Below are 21,263 nucleotides of genomic sequence, written 5' to 3' on the forward strand. Positions count from 1 at the left end.
AAATTGTTATGGTAATATATGAGTGGTTAATTGTTATCAGCCTTAGGTAGTCCTCATCCATAATTTCTGGTGATGGCCATCTAAGGTCGAAATACGTCAACTACTCAATGAATATTACAGCATTTCCTGTGGTTTTGAATTAGTTCATTACTGTACTGGTTTAATTATGATACAGAGCCAAATTAAAAACCTAAGGTATCCACACCTGGAAATCTACCATAATTTACAATTACCAATATTGGTTTCAGTCTTTTGACCTAATAACACATCAAACAAAAGTTATTCTACACAGATTTAGGATACTGAAGCTTTTTATCCTCTCCCTCTTTGACGCTGTGGACAAGAAGATTTCCTATTTCATCAACAGCTGCCAGGATGACATCATCGGTGTAAGCGAATGCTATGTCTACCACACGTCCTGTTAGATCCTTCAGTAACGCCCGCTCCGCTGTCTTCCTGTTAATGATCCGCACAACACCACCAGACTTCCCTACACAAAAACAAACACTCCTTAAAGACACAGTCATTTATAAATGTAATTGTATACCATTCTAAAACGGATAATACATGTATTTATGTGCGAAATGAGTAATACATATACATGTAGATACTACAAAGAGTCTCACTTTAGAAAATTCCTAAAGAACAAGCCTAATAGATCTCATAGCAAGTTAGCAAAATGTACCCAAGTGAGTTAAAATACACCATACAGATTTACACTGTATGTTCCCCTGAGCAGTTATTAAAATGTATAACAGTGAGTTATCGTTACGTACATGTATCTCTGAGTGAGTTATCAAAATGGACCACAGAACAAGTTATCAAACGTTACCTCAAAGTAAGTTTAATATCCAGTCTTCACAATAATGTTTCAAATTTGCTGACCAGTAGGACTAGTGGACTGTCTGAATTTATTGGCCCACAGTGAAAATTTACTGGCCCCAAAAAATCTCATAATACATGTTTATCATTTAAATTTTTGTAGCTTTACCTGGCATCACATTCTCCGTACATTAGGTATCACAATGCTAATTATTTTCACTATTGTGTATATACATGTACATGTAACTATGCAAAAAAAAAAAACCCCTTATTAAAAATCAGCTTGTTGAATTGATGAGAAATAACTCAAACAAATTTGTCCCATGTTATTACCTACATGTACATGTCTTTTCAGCATACAACAAAAACACCTTACACAGCATTTCCTCATTTTTTCACCCACAAACAAGACTACCCTCAAACAGCCCAAGAGCACCTTAAGAAGTCTAAGCTGCCAACACTGAATAGTTCCTTTATAAGCAATTGATTATATTTCTACAAATTACACAAAATTTCGTAATAAAGGGTATCAAAAACATATCTCAGATTGAGTTATCTCAGTGCGCCTTGAAGTGAGTTATCAAAACGTACCTCTGAATAAATCGAAATGAATCTATAGTGAGTTATTATAATGTATCCAAGACTAAGTGAATTATCGAAATAGACCCCCAAGTTAGTTATCAAAATGTACCTCGGAGCGAGTACGCAGCATAAATATTAAGTCGGTGTAGCGTAACCAAATTTCCAACATAATACACTGGCTCCCATTCAAACTTCACAACTGGCGTAGTCTTCACCTACAAAATTGTCAAATGAAATACAACTAAGCGTTAATTCATCTTTAATAATTAAGTACATGTATAAGAATAACGGATTTTGCAAAAAGTTAATTACATGTAGCTGTTGTGAACTTCAGCACTATTACAATCAAACACCCAAACTGTGCTTGAATTTATTAAAGATTTTTTTTTGTGTGCAATTATTTCATAATACTAAATCTGGCAAAAATCTACTATAGAAATGTGTGCCAGTACAAGTACAAGCACTTATAGAATCATCCTTTCAAGTACAATGCCAACTTTGCTTTTCTCATCTTCTCCTTACAAGTATTGTAACAGCTTTTCAGTCCTTCTCCTCTCACCTTATTGCTGCCCGTTTTGGCTTGAGAGCTAATTGCATCATTAGGTTTGCTGGTAATTATCTCCACCTCTCTACCATACACACTAAAACTGTTGGCAGTGTCACTTCCTTGTAGAGTGCTATAAAAAAAACACTACCCCCATTACTGGCATATAAAATCTACTGAACACATAGAGTTGTACATGTACATTGAATGTATACTAATACATGTACTGTATATTGTAAATCTGTTGCACGAAGGTTAGTTAACTTTATCTAACAGTTAAACTTGTAATTAACTCTTACATTATATAATGATAACTAGACGTTAATTGTCAGTTAAACTTAACTCACTTTTGTGCAACTGGGTTTTTGATTTTGCCATGTCATATTTATCAGAGAAACAAAATTTAAATAACATTCACTTTGTTCATCATGATTTGTATGCATGAACATGTTCATATTATTAGAACCTTATATTTACAGTAACAAAGCAACCTCGCAACAGGGTTTGACATTTACTTTTTTGAGCACTAGACCAGTCGGGCTACTTCAAATGATTTTTACTAGACCTGACCTTACATCAACTAGCCCTGGCCAACTTACCAGAGAAAAAAACCCTGGTGGTTTCTCCATATTTAAGTACATAATTCAAATGACAAACGTTAAGTTTAAACTAAAACGTACTTAATTGTCTCAAAAACATCTTTTAGTCTCGTCATTCAATTTAATGCTTTTATTTTCAAACGCATTTTCTGTTTCTTTAAATTCTACTCGGCACAGAAATTCTTTAGTCCATTTGTTAGAATAAAATGGCCTCAAAATTTCTATTTCACAAGCCCTGTTTTGTTTCTTCCCAACCTATTCCTTTTTTTCTCTCGGAACATCCTTCCTTGAGGACGAGAAGTCGGGACATTCCCGCACATGTGTCAACATCGAAAAATGGCTATTTACGATGTAATTTATTAATTTGATATTCAATTAAAATAATCTGTTTTGGTTTTTTTAAACGAAAATAAATTCAGTTTATATCTATTTATCCGAAACATAACTTTACACACATTAACAAAGAGTAAATGTCGTAAAACATCACTTCCGACAGCGACTTATATATTAGAACTAAAAATAGAGATTTTGTCATCATGCGGTTCAAAATTGCTCGCAAACTCTTTACAGTTATTTTTGTTAGTTAAAAATAAGATATCTTATGGTTTAAACTAAAGTTTCTTGCTTATTTTTTCAACACGACCAGTCGGACTAGTAAATCGATATTTTACCCGACCTGACCTATCATTTAGTAGACTCGGTCGGTCGGACGTGCCTTAGTGTCAAACCCTGCGCAAATTTACATAAAAATAAAGTTCCCGTTGAGTGAAAAATATTAATTACAGAAATTCTGTTAGCCTTTGGTTTGTTATATAAGTTACCTATTTCTAATGTTCACAAGACTTATAACTCATCAACATTATCTCACGTAGCATTATCTCAGGTAATAGGCCTTTCCGAAAACGTGAGTTATCTCTCTTTGTATTCTTACATTTAGTGTGAATATGACAACTTCCGGGTAGTAACACAGTCAGACTGCGCATATATTATATATATAGTTATATTAGTATGGGCGCTGTTCAAAATCGAGAACAGTTGAAATCATTTGTACGAGTGAGTTAGAAAATGTTAATGGAAAAAAAGAAGAAGAATTTCTTGATCGAGTCGGGAGTGATTTTCGGGGGGAGGGGGGATTTTAAAAATTAAATTGGAAATCACCCAGACATTCATTTGTTTACATATGTATCCAATAACGACTGACATAATTATTTTGTAGGCAATTTTTTTTATTATAGATATTTAAAACGTCGAGTGCCTGTGGTGAGAAGATCTTGCATACATGTAAAATGCCCCCCCCCCCCCCCCTCTTTTCAAAATAAAAGAAATCAATTAAAATAGGAAATCAACGCTTTCATTGTTTTATCAGGGCTAAATTTATTCCACCACCACCAATCGACTCTTTCAAAAATAAACCAGATTGCAATCATTGGGTAACTTTCTTCAAAGTACCTGGACGTGGACGTGCAAATCATTTTGTACACTGCAGCATGAAGCTAGGATTTTTAATATCAACTGATATGTTTAAAATGCAGTAAAATAGGTAACTAAATAATATTTTTTATTAATTTTGTTGAATATTGCTAGACTGATATAAATTATTTTTCATAGACCTGTGTGATCCCGGAAAGGGGGGGGGGGCATATTCTCAAATGTACTCTCTGGGGGATAGGTAAGTTTACCCCCCCCCCCCCCTAATACAATGCTTTTGACGTCTCTGTATCTTCCCTCTTTTATTCGTTTTAGCCCCCTTGAAATCTATTTGATTATGTATAGGCACGTATCTTGTCATAAAAGAAATTGCAATGACAGATTTAGACACCCCCTTTCGCCACAAATTTACAAAATAATTTGAGTAAAACTCCGAATATTTTACTCAAAATGGCTGTATTTACAGGTACATACTCTTGCCGACTATAAATTCAGGGTGTTCAATTATACGTTATTTTATTTTCAAAGCATTGCATGTCAGTTTAAAGATGGTTTGTGACGACGAAATTCTTTATGGTTATACTTGTATTTGAAACTGTATAAAATTTGTGGGCAGACAGCTGGAAATCTGTCAGTGGCCTCTGCTTCATTTACAAATTTTACTCACCAATCGAAGGAGATGAACATTTTCAGAATCCAGATGTGTCAGTCCGACATACCTAGACGTACATCGTGGCAGAACTTTCATCACTGAATGTACTACATTGATATTGAACAAGTAACTTCTGATATTTTATTATAAATCTGACTGTATTAAAACACGGGCTATAGATCCTGAGGAAATGTATGCAATATATGATATATACTAATTTCAGTTATAAAACACGTGAAATCCTGGAAAATGGGGGGGGGGGGTAGTTAGAATAATCTTACTACGTCTCGGGACAGGCCCGTCGTAGGAAATTACATCAGTTTAACGATAGAACATCCTATCGGAGAGGGGGGGGGGTGTCCTCCTCTACTTACAACATTAATTTTCTATTATTTTTACAGGCAAAGTTTGTTATTTGCACGTGTATGAAGTAAACCTATGCATTGAGATCTTTTATTAACGTTAACATATTTGTTGGCGTGATTACTGTAAAATTATACAGCATTATCTTTGCGGCCTTCTGCACTGTTGATAATGACGCTTCTCGAATATACTACCCGGAAGTCTTAACCTACTGTTACGCAAGCGTACTACGTTCCGGATCAAGGAAAGATAACTCATGTTTTCGGATTGGCCTATACATGTAATTCCTTGTACTTATAATCTCCTAAAATTGAACTTGAAATTCATCCCGATCAACAAATAACCAAAAATTATATAATAAATGGACAAGATAATATATAACAAGAGGCCCATGGGCCACATCACTTGCATGAGTCACCTAGGCCCTGCTGTTGTTCAGCTATTGTGACTTTTTGCCAAGAAAATTTTTTTATTCCCATATTGTGGCCACAACCTAGCCCATATGGTCTGATAAAATCATGATACAATGTCACAAGATAAAAAAGTCTTGGTATGAAATGTAAGGTCTTGCCATAAGAGATTATATACACAAAATATGAAAGCCCTGTTTCTAACAGTTCAGAGGATATTGCCTTGATTAACTTTTCTTAAAAGTAAGTCAAAATCCAAGGTCAAGCTTATTTAAGGTAGGGCTTTCATATTTAGGATATGGATTCCTTATGGCAAAAAAATTCATTTTATGCCATGATATTTCATGTGATCTTGGCCTTGAAGTTTGACCAAAATTTTAAAACTTTAACCTTGCTCATAACTTTTGAATACAGAGTGATACATATTTCATGTATGCATTCCTTGTGACAAAACATTTCGTACGATGATTTACTTTTGATTTCAGTCTGACTGTACAACAGGTTTTATTTTATCTTTCACTGATTTGGATTTTTTAAGTCACTTGCCCGCGGACAAGTGGTCATTCGATATTCAGTTGCCTGACCAGAAAATCTACATGTTCCAGGCATCGGGCAATGGGATTTGTCAGCCCCTGCTACCCCTGAGCGCTGTGATTTGAACAAATTTTAATCTACACTATGTCAGGAAGCTTTCACTTAAGTTTCAACTTTTCTGGCCCAGTGGTTCTCGAAAAGATTTTTAAATGACCCCATCCTATTTTTGCATTCTCTTGATTATCTCCCCTTTCGGCAGAGTTTGGCCCTTCTATTTTTGCATTCTCTTGATTATCTTCCCTTTCGCCAGAGTTTGGCCCTTCTATAGAACAAATTGAATCCCCTTTACCCAAGGATAATTTGTGCCAAATTTGTATGAAATTGGCTCAGTGGTTCTTGATAAGATTTTTAAATGATACTAAAATTATTTTTTTTTACTATTTTTTTTTTTTAATTTTCTCCACTTCAAGAAGTGTGCGACACTTCTTTTGAACACACCTGAATCCTCTTTACCCAAGCATGCTTTGTGGCAAGTTTGGCTGAAATTAGGTCTGTGGTTCTTGAGAAGAAGTAAAAAATGTTAAAAGTTTATATACGCACGGATATACGGACGCCCCAGACAAAATATCAGAAATGCTCACTTGAGCTTTTAGCTCACATGAGCTAAAAACAGTTTTGGGTCCAGTTTAATCTCTTACATCAGTTGTCTTGGTACTGGTGCATCATACATCGTCATCATTAGTTCTGCCAGCGTTGGATTGGTTGCACCACCTGACCCGGGAACTTCGCCACTAAAAAGACACAATTGAACATCATGTATTTGTGAGACACGATGCCCTTTGAACTACACATGGTACACGTCGTTTTTAACAATTCGCAGTATTATCAAACTTCTAATTACCTTTCTGTTACTTGATTCAGTGTTGTACCAGGTGGAACAATCAAACTTCCTGTGGAAAGAGCTGCAATGAAAAACATTAACTTTCATTATTCACCTATATAACTGATTCTCTGTCAAAAGTATTCAACATAGAAAAGAACATGGGCTACAATTCACGTACCACAAATCATTGTAATAACAAATCATTGTAATAAACAAGCACAAGTATGACAGGCATTATATAAACATCACATTTTGCAATACAGGGATGAACATAAGATACACACTGTGACACACGTATCACGGTATCTTAGAAAAAAACAATTATTAGTTTTTCTGAGGAACATTTCTCAATTTATATTCATATCTTTCCTTTTTTTTAAGTACATAGTCTTTTGCTAAGAAATTAGATTTAGTCCTGATATCTGTCAATTTTCTTACAACAGTGAACTGAGTCAAATGTATTGCGATTAGATGTTCAAGATTACACAAAACAAACTAATTGATATATTTATGTATATGAACAGATGAAAGACAAAAAAGTTATAAAAAAGAATTAAACACTGCTACTTTCAGAATATATCATTATTTCCCCATGTGTATTGATTCACATCTTTCACAAGCTCATGATATATGAGCTGATCTTTGGACGAATAGGACATCTGGGGCCCGTTTTACAAAACAACTTACGACGAAGTCGCAAGTCTTAAATTGCATTACACTGTTATTACTTTGAGTGAATGAAGTAACACTTTTCTGAGGCTTAGTTTTCAATATTAAAAAAAAATATTTTGCATTTGGCGTGAATGATCTTACAATAAACTAGAAAATTCCAGTTTGTAAACTTGGTCGTAAGTCGTAAGTTCTTTTGTAAAACGCGCCCCAGGGCTCTACATTAACTTTTTTTTCTTACTTGTCTTAAGGACAAGGGACAAAGATATTTACTTGTCCGAACTTGAACTTCACTTGTCCGAAAAATTTTCAAAAAAGATCTAATATTTTCAACTTGAAAACTGTATCATTAAAATATAGTCCATTTTTATACCTGCTTGATTGATTTTTGATCTTATTCACTTGATAAAAACAACTAACACATAAAACAAAATTTTATCTAGACTTCCCGTCTTGAATCAATGACAGAGAAAACAACAACTGAACACAAATGTTTACACCTGAAATTGTCAACATCAAACATTTAATCAGTGTCACCTTTCCCTCTAAAATCAAATGGGGTGAATCCTGGTCTTTTTGACTTTGCAAGATCCATGGATGCTTCTTTACAAAATTGAAAGTAGTACGCAATAAGTGAACACCGATCCCAATCAAATGTGACTGCTAGTTTACATAGTGATTGATATCGGGATCGAAGTTCATTTTTCATTTATTATTTGAAGACTTCTTTACATAAAAAAGCACTTGTCCAATCGGACAAGTATCCACCAATATTCACTTGTCCGAATTTTTTTGCACTGACAAGCGTTAATGTTCAGCCCTGGACATGTCCTAATTCGCTCCGCTTTTAACATTGATTGGCAAGTCTAAAATCCAAAAACGTAGTCTGCAGTGTATGTTTGTAGATTAGTATAGTTATAGTGCTAAGTGTATTTAAATGTACTTTCACTGGTTGTTTTGTTATTCTTTGTTAATATTGGCCACATTATGTAATTCTTTTCGTTTGTCCTGAAGAAGGGACCTGTCGTCCCGAAAATTTTACATGCTGGTTGTTAGTGCTTTTAGTCATTTTAGTGCTTTGTATAATTTTTTGTATTTGACCTTGTACCCACGTTGTGGATCCGACACTTCTAAGTATCGGGTGTTGTTGGAACTTAGTGCTTTTATATGTATATACCAAACCGCATTTGGCGGCACTTATTTTAGCATCTTATTTTGGGAACTGGTATACTAGAAGTGTTACCTCATGCATGTATGTGGTTGCGCTCAATTTGACGGTAGCTCCGTCAAACATATATTGTACAATACCTTTGACAATGTACAATTGATGATGAACTAGAAACTTAAATCTGCTGTGTTCACCTCAAAAGTAGCACTGTCAACATTTTTGTGAATGCATGCACGTATATATTCAAATAGTTAAAGCATCACATAGAACTTTCGGGCCTGGACGCTTGCCAATCAAAATATGAGGAAATTCGGGACGATATTCAGACATTCCGACAACCAGTAAGTTGTAGTTTGGTGACACCGATAAGAACTTATGCAATTTGCAGTTTTAATGACCTGATATAAGGTAATATAATTGCGTGACCTCTATTTATTCCAGCATACCGTTTGATTTCTGAAGATTTAACAACTCTTGCAAGAGCTGGCCTGTGTCGCCGGTGGACTGAAGGGACGAAGATGGGCTATCCCCTTGATCCATGACTGTCAGTTACTTCCAAAAGGATAAATAAAGCATCGGGTATATATCTATTCGTTTGAATAACAAGAATTAATCGTATTCATTGATTATTTTCGATAAAGATTGTCTTCATTAGGTGATCACTGACAAGCCACCATCCAAATATGGCGGCTCTCGATAATTCTCGTCTCGTATTTTCGTTATTTTGTTTGTTTGTTTGGTTGGGTTTTTTTTTAAATCATTATAATTTTGAAAAGATTGTATCAATCAAATTTATTCAATCATAAAAAGGGTTTTAATGAGATATAAAAGTATTAAGTCCAAATTGATAATACTAATACCCCGACTATATGTTTATGCCCCGACGAATGAAAGCATATTCTATTCTATTCTATTGAAGACCCTGATATCATGTATTTCTTATATGTTCATTTGTTTAAATCAATGATTATCAATTATATAATTTAAATCATGAATTTTTACATAAGTTCTTTTTTCAAAAAAATCAATTTTTGCATCACTTGAAAAAATGAAAATATGTTGTTATTGTTGTTGTTGTTTTCCTACATCATATCATGCATATTCTCATGTTTCAAAATTCAATATTCTTTTTTAAAAATTCTCATCAAATTAATTTTAAAGACTCTGTATTACATGTTGACTATTTTTGCAGTTATGTTTAAGTCTCTATTGGCTATTAGTCAAACCTCCTAAATATTGAGTTCCGGTATACAAATTGAAAGAAGAAAAAAAAAAAACATGTCTGATGAAGAAGTTTACAGCTCTGGCAGTGATGATGAGGATTATGTACCGTCAGGTGAGAAGCTTTACTTACCCTTTGTTGCTTTAATCACGCAAGTACAGTTATCTCTTATTTTTCCGCTGACATATGTCACGTGTTGTCATAGGCAGAATGCAACAAGGAAAAGACAAAGAAGAAAATTGAATTCCCTTCAATCCTTTGTTACTTTAAATATAATGTGTCCAATTTCATTCATGTAGAGATATTGTTTAAATTCATGTGTAGAAGGTGTTACTGTTAGAGCAAGAACCTATCCAGGTTACATAACACCTTTCAGGCTTTGTACATTACACTTTGGGTGCAATATTCTTACCACAGGGTTTTGACGCAATATGAGGAAATTGGTATATATAGTATAATAGTGAGAAGGGAGCTAACAAAGCAGCCATTAATTCTTGGTTGCTCGCTTCAAACTCTCAAAACTTAGGTATTAATCGTGATAATGCACAAAAAGTTTTCCCTGTTGAAAGCCAGAATATTGTTCAGAATCTGTTTTATAATACAAAAATCGTTTACCTGACTTCACAGGAACTTTGAAAAAATAAGTCCAACTTCCGAGAATTAGGTCGCCATCGTTAAAACTACACCATTTCCTCCATGCAATTTTCCTTCATTGTGTTGGATTTTATGCATCCGTTGCAGTCCAACTTGGAATTACCGTTTAAAATATAGCTACTTGTGGTCACCCTCACAATATTCGAATGAATGTTGATCATCTGTTTCGGCAGATCAGATTTGTTTTCACTAGCTATTAGCCTCAGAGTTCAAACGAGTCAACCATATTGAAACTTTAAATTTCTGGTGAAGATCTGCAGCAAAAGTAGTAATATTGTCCAATCCTTTTTGCACCTTTTTAACTTGAGTCATTCAGTGCTGAACAACCACAATATGGTTGACTCGTTTGAACTCGGAGGCTAATAGCTGGTGAAAACGAATCTGATCTGCCAAAACAGACGATCAACATTCATTCGAATATTGTGAGGGTGATCACAAGTAGCAATATTTTAAACGGTAATTCCAAGTTGGATTACAATGGATGACGGATGCATAAAATCCAACGTAATGAAGGAAAATTGCATGGAGAAAATGATTGCAATTGATGCAATTTTTTCCCGGATGCACGTATGTGGATGAGGTCAAAAGGCTAGAACTGAATCCCTGCAATCTGATTAAAATCAGCTCCTTTATTTCTTTTGATTTGTCGCTACGACAATACGTTGGCCACGGCCATCTTTATTTGTTTACTTTCGATATTCTCGGACTTTTTCAACAGCACCTAAATTTTTCAGCGTTCCGAAATTCGCTGCAGCTGGTATACAGGTGAGATTTGATTGGATGAAACAAAGGTCACCGGGACGTGACCTCTAAGCGAGTTGATTCAGATCCTCGAGTAGCGACAAATCAAAAGAAATAAAGGAGCGGATCGAGGAGCTGATTTTAATCAGATTGTGAATCCCTGTATAATGTAATATTTCTAAGATTAATTTTCACAACAGATTTAGTTTTGTCTGTTACATCATAGTTACATTTGTGTACACATAGCAACAGATTCTGATAGTGTCAATCTACAGACAAGGTTTATTTGCTGTTATGGAAATAGCAGGGTATGATTGACTTCCTGATACCAAGAATCCTGTAGTTAGAGATGGCCACAATGGGGGGGGGGGGTTGGGGGGGGGGGTTATAAAGTTGCACATATAATATATAAGAAAAAAGCTTTAAAACTCTTCATAGAAACAACAATATAGCTACAATTTGTCAAATTAATATATATGAAGTGTCCTTTGTGCAGGTTAGATTCAAGTTTATCAAACCAAGACATTATTATTTTGGTTTTACTTTAGGAATATGCAGGAAAAATTTCAAAACCTCCTCAAAAACGACAAGGCATAAGTCTACAATTTGTTAAAATTTTTAAGGTTTCTTCAAACCATCACTTCTGAAGTTCAACTGTGACGGATGAGTATTGAAATTTTATTATGAGATGATAAACAATAATTTAACCCCACAAAAACAAACAATATTACAGTGTATCAGATTCTATTGATATTTGATATACTCTGCAAAATGTTTTAGTGTTTATAATCAGAATACTGCAAACCAAGGAATAATTCATTAAACTGAATAGAATTCTTGTTTAATTCATTTGCTGACAAGAATAAAGTGCCCATCAAGTGTACAAGTTCTTATTTTATTATAATGAATCATTTGAAGTCAGTGTTTGTGCTTCTAACAGATGGGGAAGCTGTGAGTGAAGAAGAAAATTCAGGTGAAGAAGAGGATCTTGATGCACTTCATAAAGAGGCTGAGATTGGGGAGTCCAAGGCAGGGAAGAGGAAACGAAAAACCGAAAAAGGGCTGACTGCCCGGTAAAGTCTGTTTAAGGATTTTCTCTGCATTATAATAATGGCTGACTTCCTTTTAAAACATGGATGAAAATATAAATATCAGCAGTATCTGTCTATTCATTTAAAAATTTATTGTCTACCAGTAGTTGAGTAGCTCAGAAGTTTAGCACATCGACTGATGAATTGTAGATCGTGGGTTAGGGCGCAGCAGGGGTTTTTAATTTTTTTTTCAGATTGTTTTTTACTAAAACTGCATTTGTTGACTAAATAAAGTAAATTTTAAAAAGTTTTCAATTTCAAAATATTGTTGTACATATCTTGCACTTTTCATCCATATCAAATTTCTCTGGTGTAGTATTCCTCTTTAATATGTTTTGATTGATTTTTAATTTAATTCTAATTTAAACATATTTTATTGAGAAACTCAATGGGATCGGGCAACAGGCATAGCCTATGTAGGCCCTCTCCCAATGTTTTGATTGATGATGATTTATCAATATTATTTCATGTACTGGTATTTATGGGTATTTTACACACACATGACGTCATACACATACATACATGTATATAAGTCATTGATATATATATATATAAACTTTTTTATAGAAAGCGTAAAGGTGGGATCAAACTTGAAGAAGAAACAGAGGACTCCAAAGAGCCTGAAGATGACTATAACAAAGTTCTTTCAGAGGAAGTCAAAAAAGAACAAGAGGTCAAGAAGGAACAAAATGATAAAAAGCGAGCTGATGACCTGTGGTCAAGTTTTCTCTCAGATGTAGGAAGCCGACCCAAAGCTAAACCAGCCACTCCCAGTGGGAGTCCCTTAGCCAGTGTGTGTAAGGTACGTTCGCATAATTGCTACATATTTATGCATGGCTGAACTTGAAAATTCATGCATATCAAATAAATGATTTTCTCACTATTGCTTATAAGCACAAGTATACAGGCATGCAAGGAAATGCAACACCGATTAAATGTCAATAATTTTTTATAGTAGTAATTTAGTGTTAGCAATTTTGAATTGCATGATATCATACACATTCCCTAGCAATTCATGGTTGATTGAACTTAGTCGTACTATGTGTTCTCGTGTCCACGAAAGATCAATACATACCCCAATTAGCAAGTGCAACGATACAAGTGACAGCATTTCATGCATCTCAGACCTGTTTGTTTCTTTCCGATATCTGGTGAGAATAGTCTGATATTGAAATTTGTTTCTTATATTGTGTAAGGGATGCCTAATAAGATACCCATTGATGGACTGGAAACACCCAAAATTCTGTGGAAAGAGCTCTGAATGTCCATAAAAGCACAATAACTTGTCTTTACAAATGCCTTAGACCGACCTGTACAACTGCCAACCACTCTTTTCTTGAATTGGCCCATTGAAGGTTATTATGCCCCGTATGGATCATTTTATGAGGTAGCAGCACTTATGTAATCAGTTTAGAACTGCACAAAAAACTGCAAAGGAGACACCAGGGACAGATTATGCTAGAGAAAGTCAAGATCCTGTGCCGAGTTGTCTTCTCTTCTTTGGGATCAAGCTGCATCGTGTGTCCCTTCACCATCATTGATATGATGTCAGATTCCAATGGTTGCATCGGCACCATGTAACTCATCATTGAGGAGTCGAAATTCACGCTTTACTGCTAATAGAGGCATCACATCAGCATGTTTTTCGATGTTGCAGTGAATGTTACACCATTAACTGCATGGTAGAATGTGACAGGTTTGGTGGTGGTAGTGTTATGGTGTGAGGTGGGATCGGTAGTGGCTGCAAAAAATGTTTAATCGTCATTGAAGGCAATGCGACAGCTCAAAAGTACATTGACACTGTTCTGCAAGCACAGCTTAATTTTTTTTACAAGACAATGCATAGTTGGTGTTATATGGTACGACATGCAATGGACTATCAGTATCTTCACCAAAACAATGCTGACACGTTACCTTGGCCCCTACACAGTCCCACAATGCTGACACGTTACCTTGGCCCCTACACAGACACATTGGTTTGATTTATTCGAACACGCCCTAATCCATCAGAGACTACGCTTTACGTCAAGCATTTCACAGAATTTGAGCAGCAACAAATGCTAACAGGGCATATTCGTTACTGAAGTAGAAAAGTTTCAATGGCTACCACCTCATCAGCTTAGGCATTTTTGGCAAAATGATGATGTCTAACTTTAATTTCACTGTGTTATCCAGTAGAATAGATGTGTATCACCTATTAGTTGTAAAAATTTAAATCATACATATATCATAAAAATATTACCAAAAATTGTGGATTTCAATTCTTCTGCAGGTCTGTATGATGTGTATAACCACATTTTATATCAATATACATTCTTTATGATGGATTGCTAGTGGTTTTATAGTTCTTTCAGGATAAAATAATTTTCCTTTGCAGCCAATCAAAAACCCTGTTGTACCCACTTCAAACAAAGTTACAATTACGAAAGAGTATGACTTTGCTGGAGAGACTGTGAAGTAAGTCATCAAGTTGATTTTCTATTATCATAGCTCTGTGAAAAATTTAGTGCATAAAAGTTGAAGTTGTGCATGTGCTTGGAATTTTTTTTAGAGTAACCAAAGATGTGGACATGAACTCCGAGGAAGGAAAGAAAGAGATGAAAAAGCTAGCAGAGGAGAAGAGAGAGCCTCAACAAAAAGTGGACACAGCAGGCCCAGCCATACTGTAATTATTTATGTAAACCTATACAACCAGATACATCATATTAATCCATGCTGTAAGAGTTTATGTCGAAATATAAATCTACATGTAGAAACACCAGTTGCGTTCTAATTTAGAAATAATGATCGCATTTTGGTGTATGTTGCAAGATAATCTCTGAGGTTGAAAAATGTTATTTTTATATATATATATATATATATATATATATATATAAAGCCAATTGAAGACTTTTATATATCAAAACAACATTTATCAACCTCGGAGGTTATCCTGCAACATACACAAAAACAAGAACTTTATTTCTATTCTATTATGGCTCAGAAATATGCAGCCAATCGGTTTTCTATATAACTATGAATTAAGTCACTGTGACATCATGACAGTTTATGAAACGGCCTACATTGTTTTTTGCTGACGAAAAAGGTGAGATGGAAGGGGTATTCTAAATCTATTTTGAAAAAATATTTCAAGTTTTTAGTTTCATGTTAACGGATTATATCAGTTGCTTTGAATACAGTTCAAGAAAAACTTGTCTGTGTATTGCCATGTTTATTTGTGTATTGCTCTCAGAATTCAGAGGATTGGCTTATACTGATTGACAAATGTTTTTCAGTCATTTATGAATTTGTTTTACAACATATATTAATTGATTTTTAGGTCACCTGAATCATTCAGGTGACTTATTGCTATCTGTTTTTGTCCGTCGTTGTGCGTTAACATTTGAACATTTTCAGCTTCTTCTCTGAAACCCCTGAACCAATTTCAACCAATTTTGGCATATAGCATCTGTGGGTGGAGGGGAACAAAAATTGTGAAATTCGTGGTCCCTGCCCCCCTGGGGCCTGAGGGGTGGGGCAAAAACCATCAAAATGAGTGTAATTTTAAAAAAAACTTCTTCTTTACTCCTGGACATCAAGAAGCCAAACTGTGGGCATAATTATAATGAACGTTGAGCCCTCTACCAAAATTGTGAAATTCATGGCCCCTGGGGCAGGGGTTCTTGTGTTAGGGTGGGGCTCTATTGGTCATATAGTGAAAATGTAGAAATTCTTTGAAAATCTTCTTATATTGGTTTTATCTAAGGAGTAAATAACCCTTTTCTTTATGATGTCTCAGACCTAGGTTTTTTAAAAAGGATTATTGATTGAACATAAAAATGACACATGTACTTCATGACCACATAGCTATTCAATGTTTCTTCCATCCAAAAGTAAAATTCTTATATTTAAACACAAACCTAATTCAAACGTTGGAAGGTTGTTACATGATACTCAGGTGACCTATAAGGCCCCTGGGCCTCTTGTTAAAATCAAATTATCAGTCATCAACTTTATGACATTAGCAAAACTCAAAGTACAAACGAGATGTGTATCACTTTTATCATAATTGGTTATTACATATGAAGATATACATGTATCGCAGAATAATGGCCGCGACTTTCCTTGGGTCTTTGCAATTATCTGTGGTAGAATTAAAATTAGACTCTATCTTTACATTTATTTTATAGATTTACAAATTAATGTAAAGGTAGGAGGTAATTTTAATGAGACTGCATGATGTATAGCTATACTATAAAGTGTTTCTATCAAATTATAAACCATAAACATCCGATAAAGTAATGCCATATGCGAATTATGTTGAATTATAAATCCAGACACTCAAGATACAATCTGCTGTAAGTCTTTCGTGGGAATTCGCGTAACCATCAAAGTCAGTAATAATGGTTGATCTGGCTGATATAAGCGTCAGTATTTCACTATTATACATATTCAGGTAATAGGATTCATGATTCCAGTACAATAGCCTGAGAGTTAGGGCATTCACTTCACAACCAAGAGGTCTGCAGGAGTTCAGTCCTGGTGCTGCGTCGAGCCTAAGTTGTTTAACAGAGGTAGTGACTGTTCCATTGCCAAGTGGCTGATATTGGAAGTGAAAGTCACGGGTCTTTCAGATATGACCTTAAAAACAGAGGTCCTACATGTATGTCACCGTAGGCATTTGCACGATAAAGCACCCTCACTGTTACGGGCTTGGGTGTCATGCATTGGTCAAATTTTGTGGTACTCCATCTAAAGATGGTGATGTCTCTACACGAGTAAAATATTCTCAAATGGAACATAAACAACATACAATAGACAAAAGATCCCAATACATTACTGTTTGAACAACATTGCCTTTGTGATTTATTGAAATGGAGTTGTCTCTCTTTCTGTACGTAACTTTTAATAAACTACAACAAATCCCTATCTAACTACAATGACCAGTCTGATGTTTCATACCTTGTTTCCATGGCTACCCAGTCCTAGATTCCTTCAGATTGGACATCAGTTCCTTTCAGTAAACCCCAGCCATTTTCATCCAAATGAGTAATTGAGATAAAAATGCCTTGTTCAAGAATGCCACACAAGTGTTCACTATTGGGATTTGAAGTGATGAAAGGACCTCCCCACTTTAGCTGTAGCTTGTGGTCCCTTTTTACCATCCCTCTTTTCAAAGAAAAATGGGTTTATCTAATTATACTTTTTGGTAAATATTAAACACTGATGTATCTCCAGTAAGCGTACAGTCTTTTCCCCCAGGGATATTGGAAGTTAAGGGTAGAAAACGAGGTTTTAAATGGTCACTGTTAGCTTGAAAACTACAGAATTACTATCCGAAGTCAATACAGGTAAATGAGGTAGAAAGAAAATGTATAGTTTTTGCGGATTTTTACTGTTTTTTATGAATTTCATCACCAGCACAGGATTCTCTAGTCTTGACTTTTGGATATAATTTTCTTTATGACAAAAAAGACTTATAATAGAAAAGAGAAATCTGGACAGCCTTGTGCTCGATATAAACAAAGGCTTTAAAATCGGTCATTCATTGAATATCAATAGAGAGGGGCATTGTAAATTGCATAATTCAAACTTTGATGTTTTACTAAATCTTCAGGGGTCGTATGACACAGCTAAAGTGGGGAAGTACTTTATAAGACTAATGAATATTGCTATTAACTGTATGTACATATCATACATGAATTTTACATGTTTTACAGAGGTAGAAAACCTGGCGGGGGACTCAGCAGTGTATTAAGTAAACTCGGGAAAAAGGACAAGATCAGTACCCTGGTATGTTACTCATGTCACCAAAGAGTTGTATATTACATGTAGAATGAGATCATGTCACCAAAGAGTTGTATATTACATGTAGAATGAGATCATGTCACCAAAGAGTTGTATATTATATGTAGAACGAGATCATGTCACCAAAGAGTTGTATATTACATGTAGAACGAGATCATGTCACCAAAGAGTTGTATATTACATGTAGAACGAGATCATGTCACCAAAGAGTTTTATATTACATGTAGAACGAGATCATGTCACCAAAGAGTTGTATATTACATGTAGAACGAGATCATGTCACCAAAGAGTTGTATATTACATGTAGAACGAGATCATGTCACCAAAGAGTTGTATATTACATGTAGTATTGTCAGGAAAGATTTGTATTTTATACAAAAGGAATACATGTAATAATGTCAGCAGTTGTTTTAAAATTTCTCTGGGAAAAGTCACATTACAACAAGTTGTGAAATGTGTTAGCATAAGTCTTTAAAAATTCAAAGCTTACTCAGTGAACTTTTTCTGTTGACCAGGACAAATCCAAACTTGACTGGGAGACGTTTAAAGAAGAGAAGGGAATATCTGAGGAACTTCAAATTCACAACAGAGGGAAAGAAGGGTAAGTTCAGGCCAGAAACGGGAAATATGAGGCTAAGTACCATATCTAATAAAGACTGTAGGAAAATTCACACTTTGCCAGTATTGTGTCTCTTAAGGATCTTGGCCTGACAATGCTAAGTTTTACCTACAATCAAAAGGCTAAAGTGGAAACAAAATCTGTCAAATTAAAGTTGTCATTACAGAATCAGATGTACATTTGCCAGATTTAAGGTATGATGTAAATCGAATTTTACATTATAAATACATATATACATACACTGTAGATTTATTATAAGTATTTTTCAAATTACCAATGTTTTGTCAATGCTAAGTTTTACCTACAATCAAAAGGCTAAAGTGGAAACAAAATCTGTCAAATTAAAGTTGTCAATACAGAATCAGATGTACATTTGCCAGATTTAAGGCATGATGTAAATCGAATTTTACATTATAAATACATATATACATACACTGTATATTTATTATAAGTATTTTTCAAATTACCAATGTTTTGTCAATGCTAAGTTTTACCTACAATCAAAAGGCTAAAGTGGAAACAAAATCTGTCAAATTAAAGTTGTCAATACAGAATCAGATGTACATTTGCCAGATTTAAGGCATGATGTAAATCGAATTTTACATTATAAATACATATATACATACACTGTATATTTATTATAAGTATTTTTCAAATTACCAATGTTTTGTCAGTAATGGTAATCTGTTTCATTGTTTATAATGTGCAGTGTAAACTATGACATGAACGTGACCTTTCAACTCAATATAATTACCTTTATTTTAGAAAAAAAGTAGTTGAATACTGTTTACCGTGTTTGCATTATAGGAGATGTTGTAAAGATAATGGAAACATGGTGTAATTTCAGCTTCTCTGATTTTGCAATTTACCCATGCTCATATTCCTTACAAACACACTAAACATTTATTTCTTAGTATAAATACAGTAAAACATGTTTATAGCAAACATTTATAACGAATTCACTCTTATTGCAAAGTGATGTTTATTCTCCAATGAGAGGAAAATAATGAAAATGTTATTGAATATAACAAAGTTTAGTAATAACGAACGTTTTTTCTTTGGCCCTGGAGGTTCATCATAACTGTGATTTACTGTTTCGATTTTACCTCCTGTAAATATTGCAGTCATCAGTAATACAACTCATAACTTCTGTCTTTAGGTACATAGAGAAGATGAAGTTTCTTAACAGAGCAGATGAAAGACAATTTGAAATTGAGAAAAGTATACGACTCGGAGTGAATAGCAAACGGTGACACAAAGAGTAAAAATTGACAAGTGTCTGTAGGATTAATGCTGCGAGAGGACAGAATCCTTACTGTGACGATTTAGTTTCTTTATGGTTTATGTACAGGTAAAACCAGAAATTAAACTACAGTGATTTGCTTCCTTACTGGTTGTTACAAATCTTGAATTCCTGTATTGGAAATAAACGACAATAAATGCACCCTGGCTGTGCGTAAGAATGCTGTGATGTCATTGTTTGAATGTGTGTTCCATAGAAGTAGACATTGTCCTTGATTTAATACAGTTGAACATCAGAATCTCAAACTTCGATATCTTGAAAACCATGGATTTGTCAAAGTGAGTTGGAAGTCCCAACTAGATTTTATCTATGTATTTTAACCTCACTCAAACTCTTTGATATCTTGGAAGTTTTTTTTCATGGCCCCACTGAGTTTGAGATAATGAAGTTTGACTGTATTATTCTGAATATGTATAGAAGATGAGCATGTATGTGCAGTATTTGAAAATTTAGAAAATTAGTAAATATGTTTATATATTTGGATTTTGACCTGTCCATAGTGATTTTGTTTGCTGTGATGGCCAGTACAGTTTTTATTGCGTACGAAGTCTAGAGTGATCAACATGATTGAAACTATATTTAGTAGCAGTGTACTGGTATTTTATGCCATGGTCGGATGAATACAGGTGAAGATAATGTGTTTTAGCTCACCTGAGCTGAAAGGTCAAGTGAGCTTTTCTGATCGCCTGCTGTCCATCATCTGTCCATCTGTCTGTAAACTTTTTACATTTTCAACTTCTTCTCCAGAACCACTGGGCCAATTATAACCAAACTTGACCAAACGCATCCTTGGGTGAAGGGCTTTTGAGTATGTTGAAATGAAGGGTCATGCCCCCTTCAAAGGGGAGATAATCACAAAAATGCAAAAATAGGGTGGGGTCATTTCAAAATTTTCTTCTCAAAAATCACTGGACCAGAAGAGCTGAAATTTACATGAAAGGTTCCTGACATAGTGCATATTTAAGTTTGTAAAAATCATGGCTCCTTGGGGGGGTAGTAAGGGGCCACAATATGGGATCAAAGTTTTACATAAAAATATATATGGAAAATCTTCTCAAGAACCACTGAGCCAGAAAAGCTTATATTTACATGGAAGGGTCCTGACATAGTGCAGATTCAAGTTTGTTAAAAATCGTGGCTGCTGGGAGTAGGATGGAGTCACAATAGGGGGTCAAAATTTTACTTATAATTA

The 21,263-nt window shown here is 34.6% G+C and overlaps 2 protein-coding genes across 2 annotated transcripts in view; one reads left to right on the plus strand and one right to left on the minus strand.

Annotated features, from left to right (window-relative positions):
* The window catches only part of LOC125663808 (enhancer of mRNA-decapping protein 4-like), a 36,524-nt gene extending 27,167 nt beyond the window's left edge, over window positions 1-9,357 (minus strand). Inside the window, exons 1-6 of the mRNA XM_048896185.2 lie at window positions 9,101-9,357; window positions 6,836-6,896; window positions 6,633-6,725; window positions 1,964-2,081; window positions 1,514-1,619; window positions 304-490 (exon numbers count right to left, since the gene is read on the minus strand). Coding sequence (XP_048752142.2) covers window positions 304-490; window positions 1,514-1,619; window positions 1,964-2,081; window positions 6,633-6,725; window positions 6,836-6,896; window positions 9,101-9,194 — 659 coding nt within the window. The 5' untranslated portion in view covers window positions 9,195-9,357. The remainder of the gene's footprint in view (window positions 1-303; window positions 491-1,513; window positions 1,620-1,963; window positions 2,082-6,632; window positions 6,726-6,835; window positions 6,897-9,100) is intronic.
* LOC125663816 (craniofacial development protein 1-like) lies at window positions 9,105-20,234 on the plus strand. The gene is made up of 9 exons (XM_048896197.2): window positions 9,105-9,233; window positions 9,847-9,990; window positions 12,212-12,344; window positions 12,930-13,164; window positions 14,740-14,819; window positions 14,914-15,027; window positions 18,062-18,134; window positions 18,665-18,750; window positions 19,928-20,234. Exons 2-9 carry the CDS (start codon window positions 9,933-9,935, stop codon window positions 20,019-20,021), a joined length of 873 nt encoding a protein of 290 aa, XP_048752154.1. The 5' UTR covers window positions 9,105-9,233; window positions 9,847-9,932; the 3' UTR covers window positions 20,022-20,234.
* The last annotated feature ends 1,029 nt before the right edge of the window (window positions 20,235-21,263 follow it).

The sequence above is a fragment of the Ostrea edulis genome, chromosome 1 (genome assembly GCF_947568905.1).
Source record: "Ostrea edulis chromosome 1, xbOstEdul1.1, whole genome shotgun sequence".
In the NCBI taxonomy this organism is placed as follows: Eukaryota; Metazoa; Mollusca; class Bivalvia; order Ostreida; family Ostreidae; genus Ostrea; species Ostrea edulis.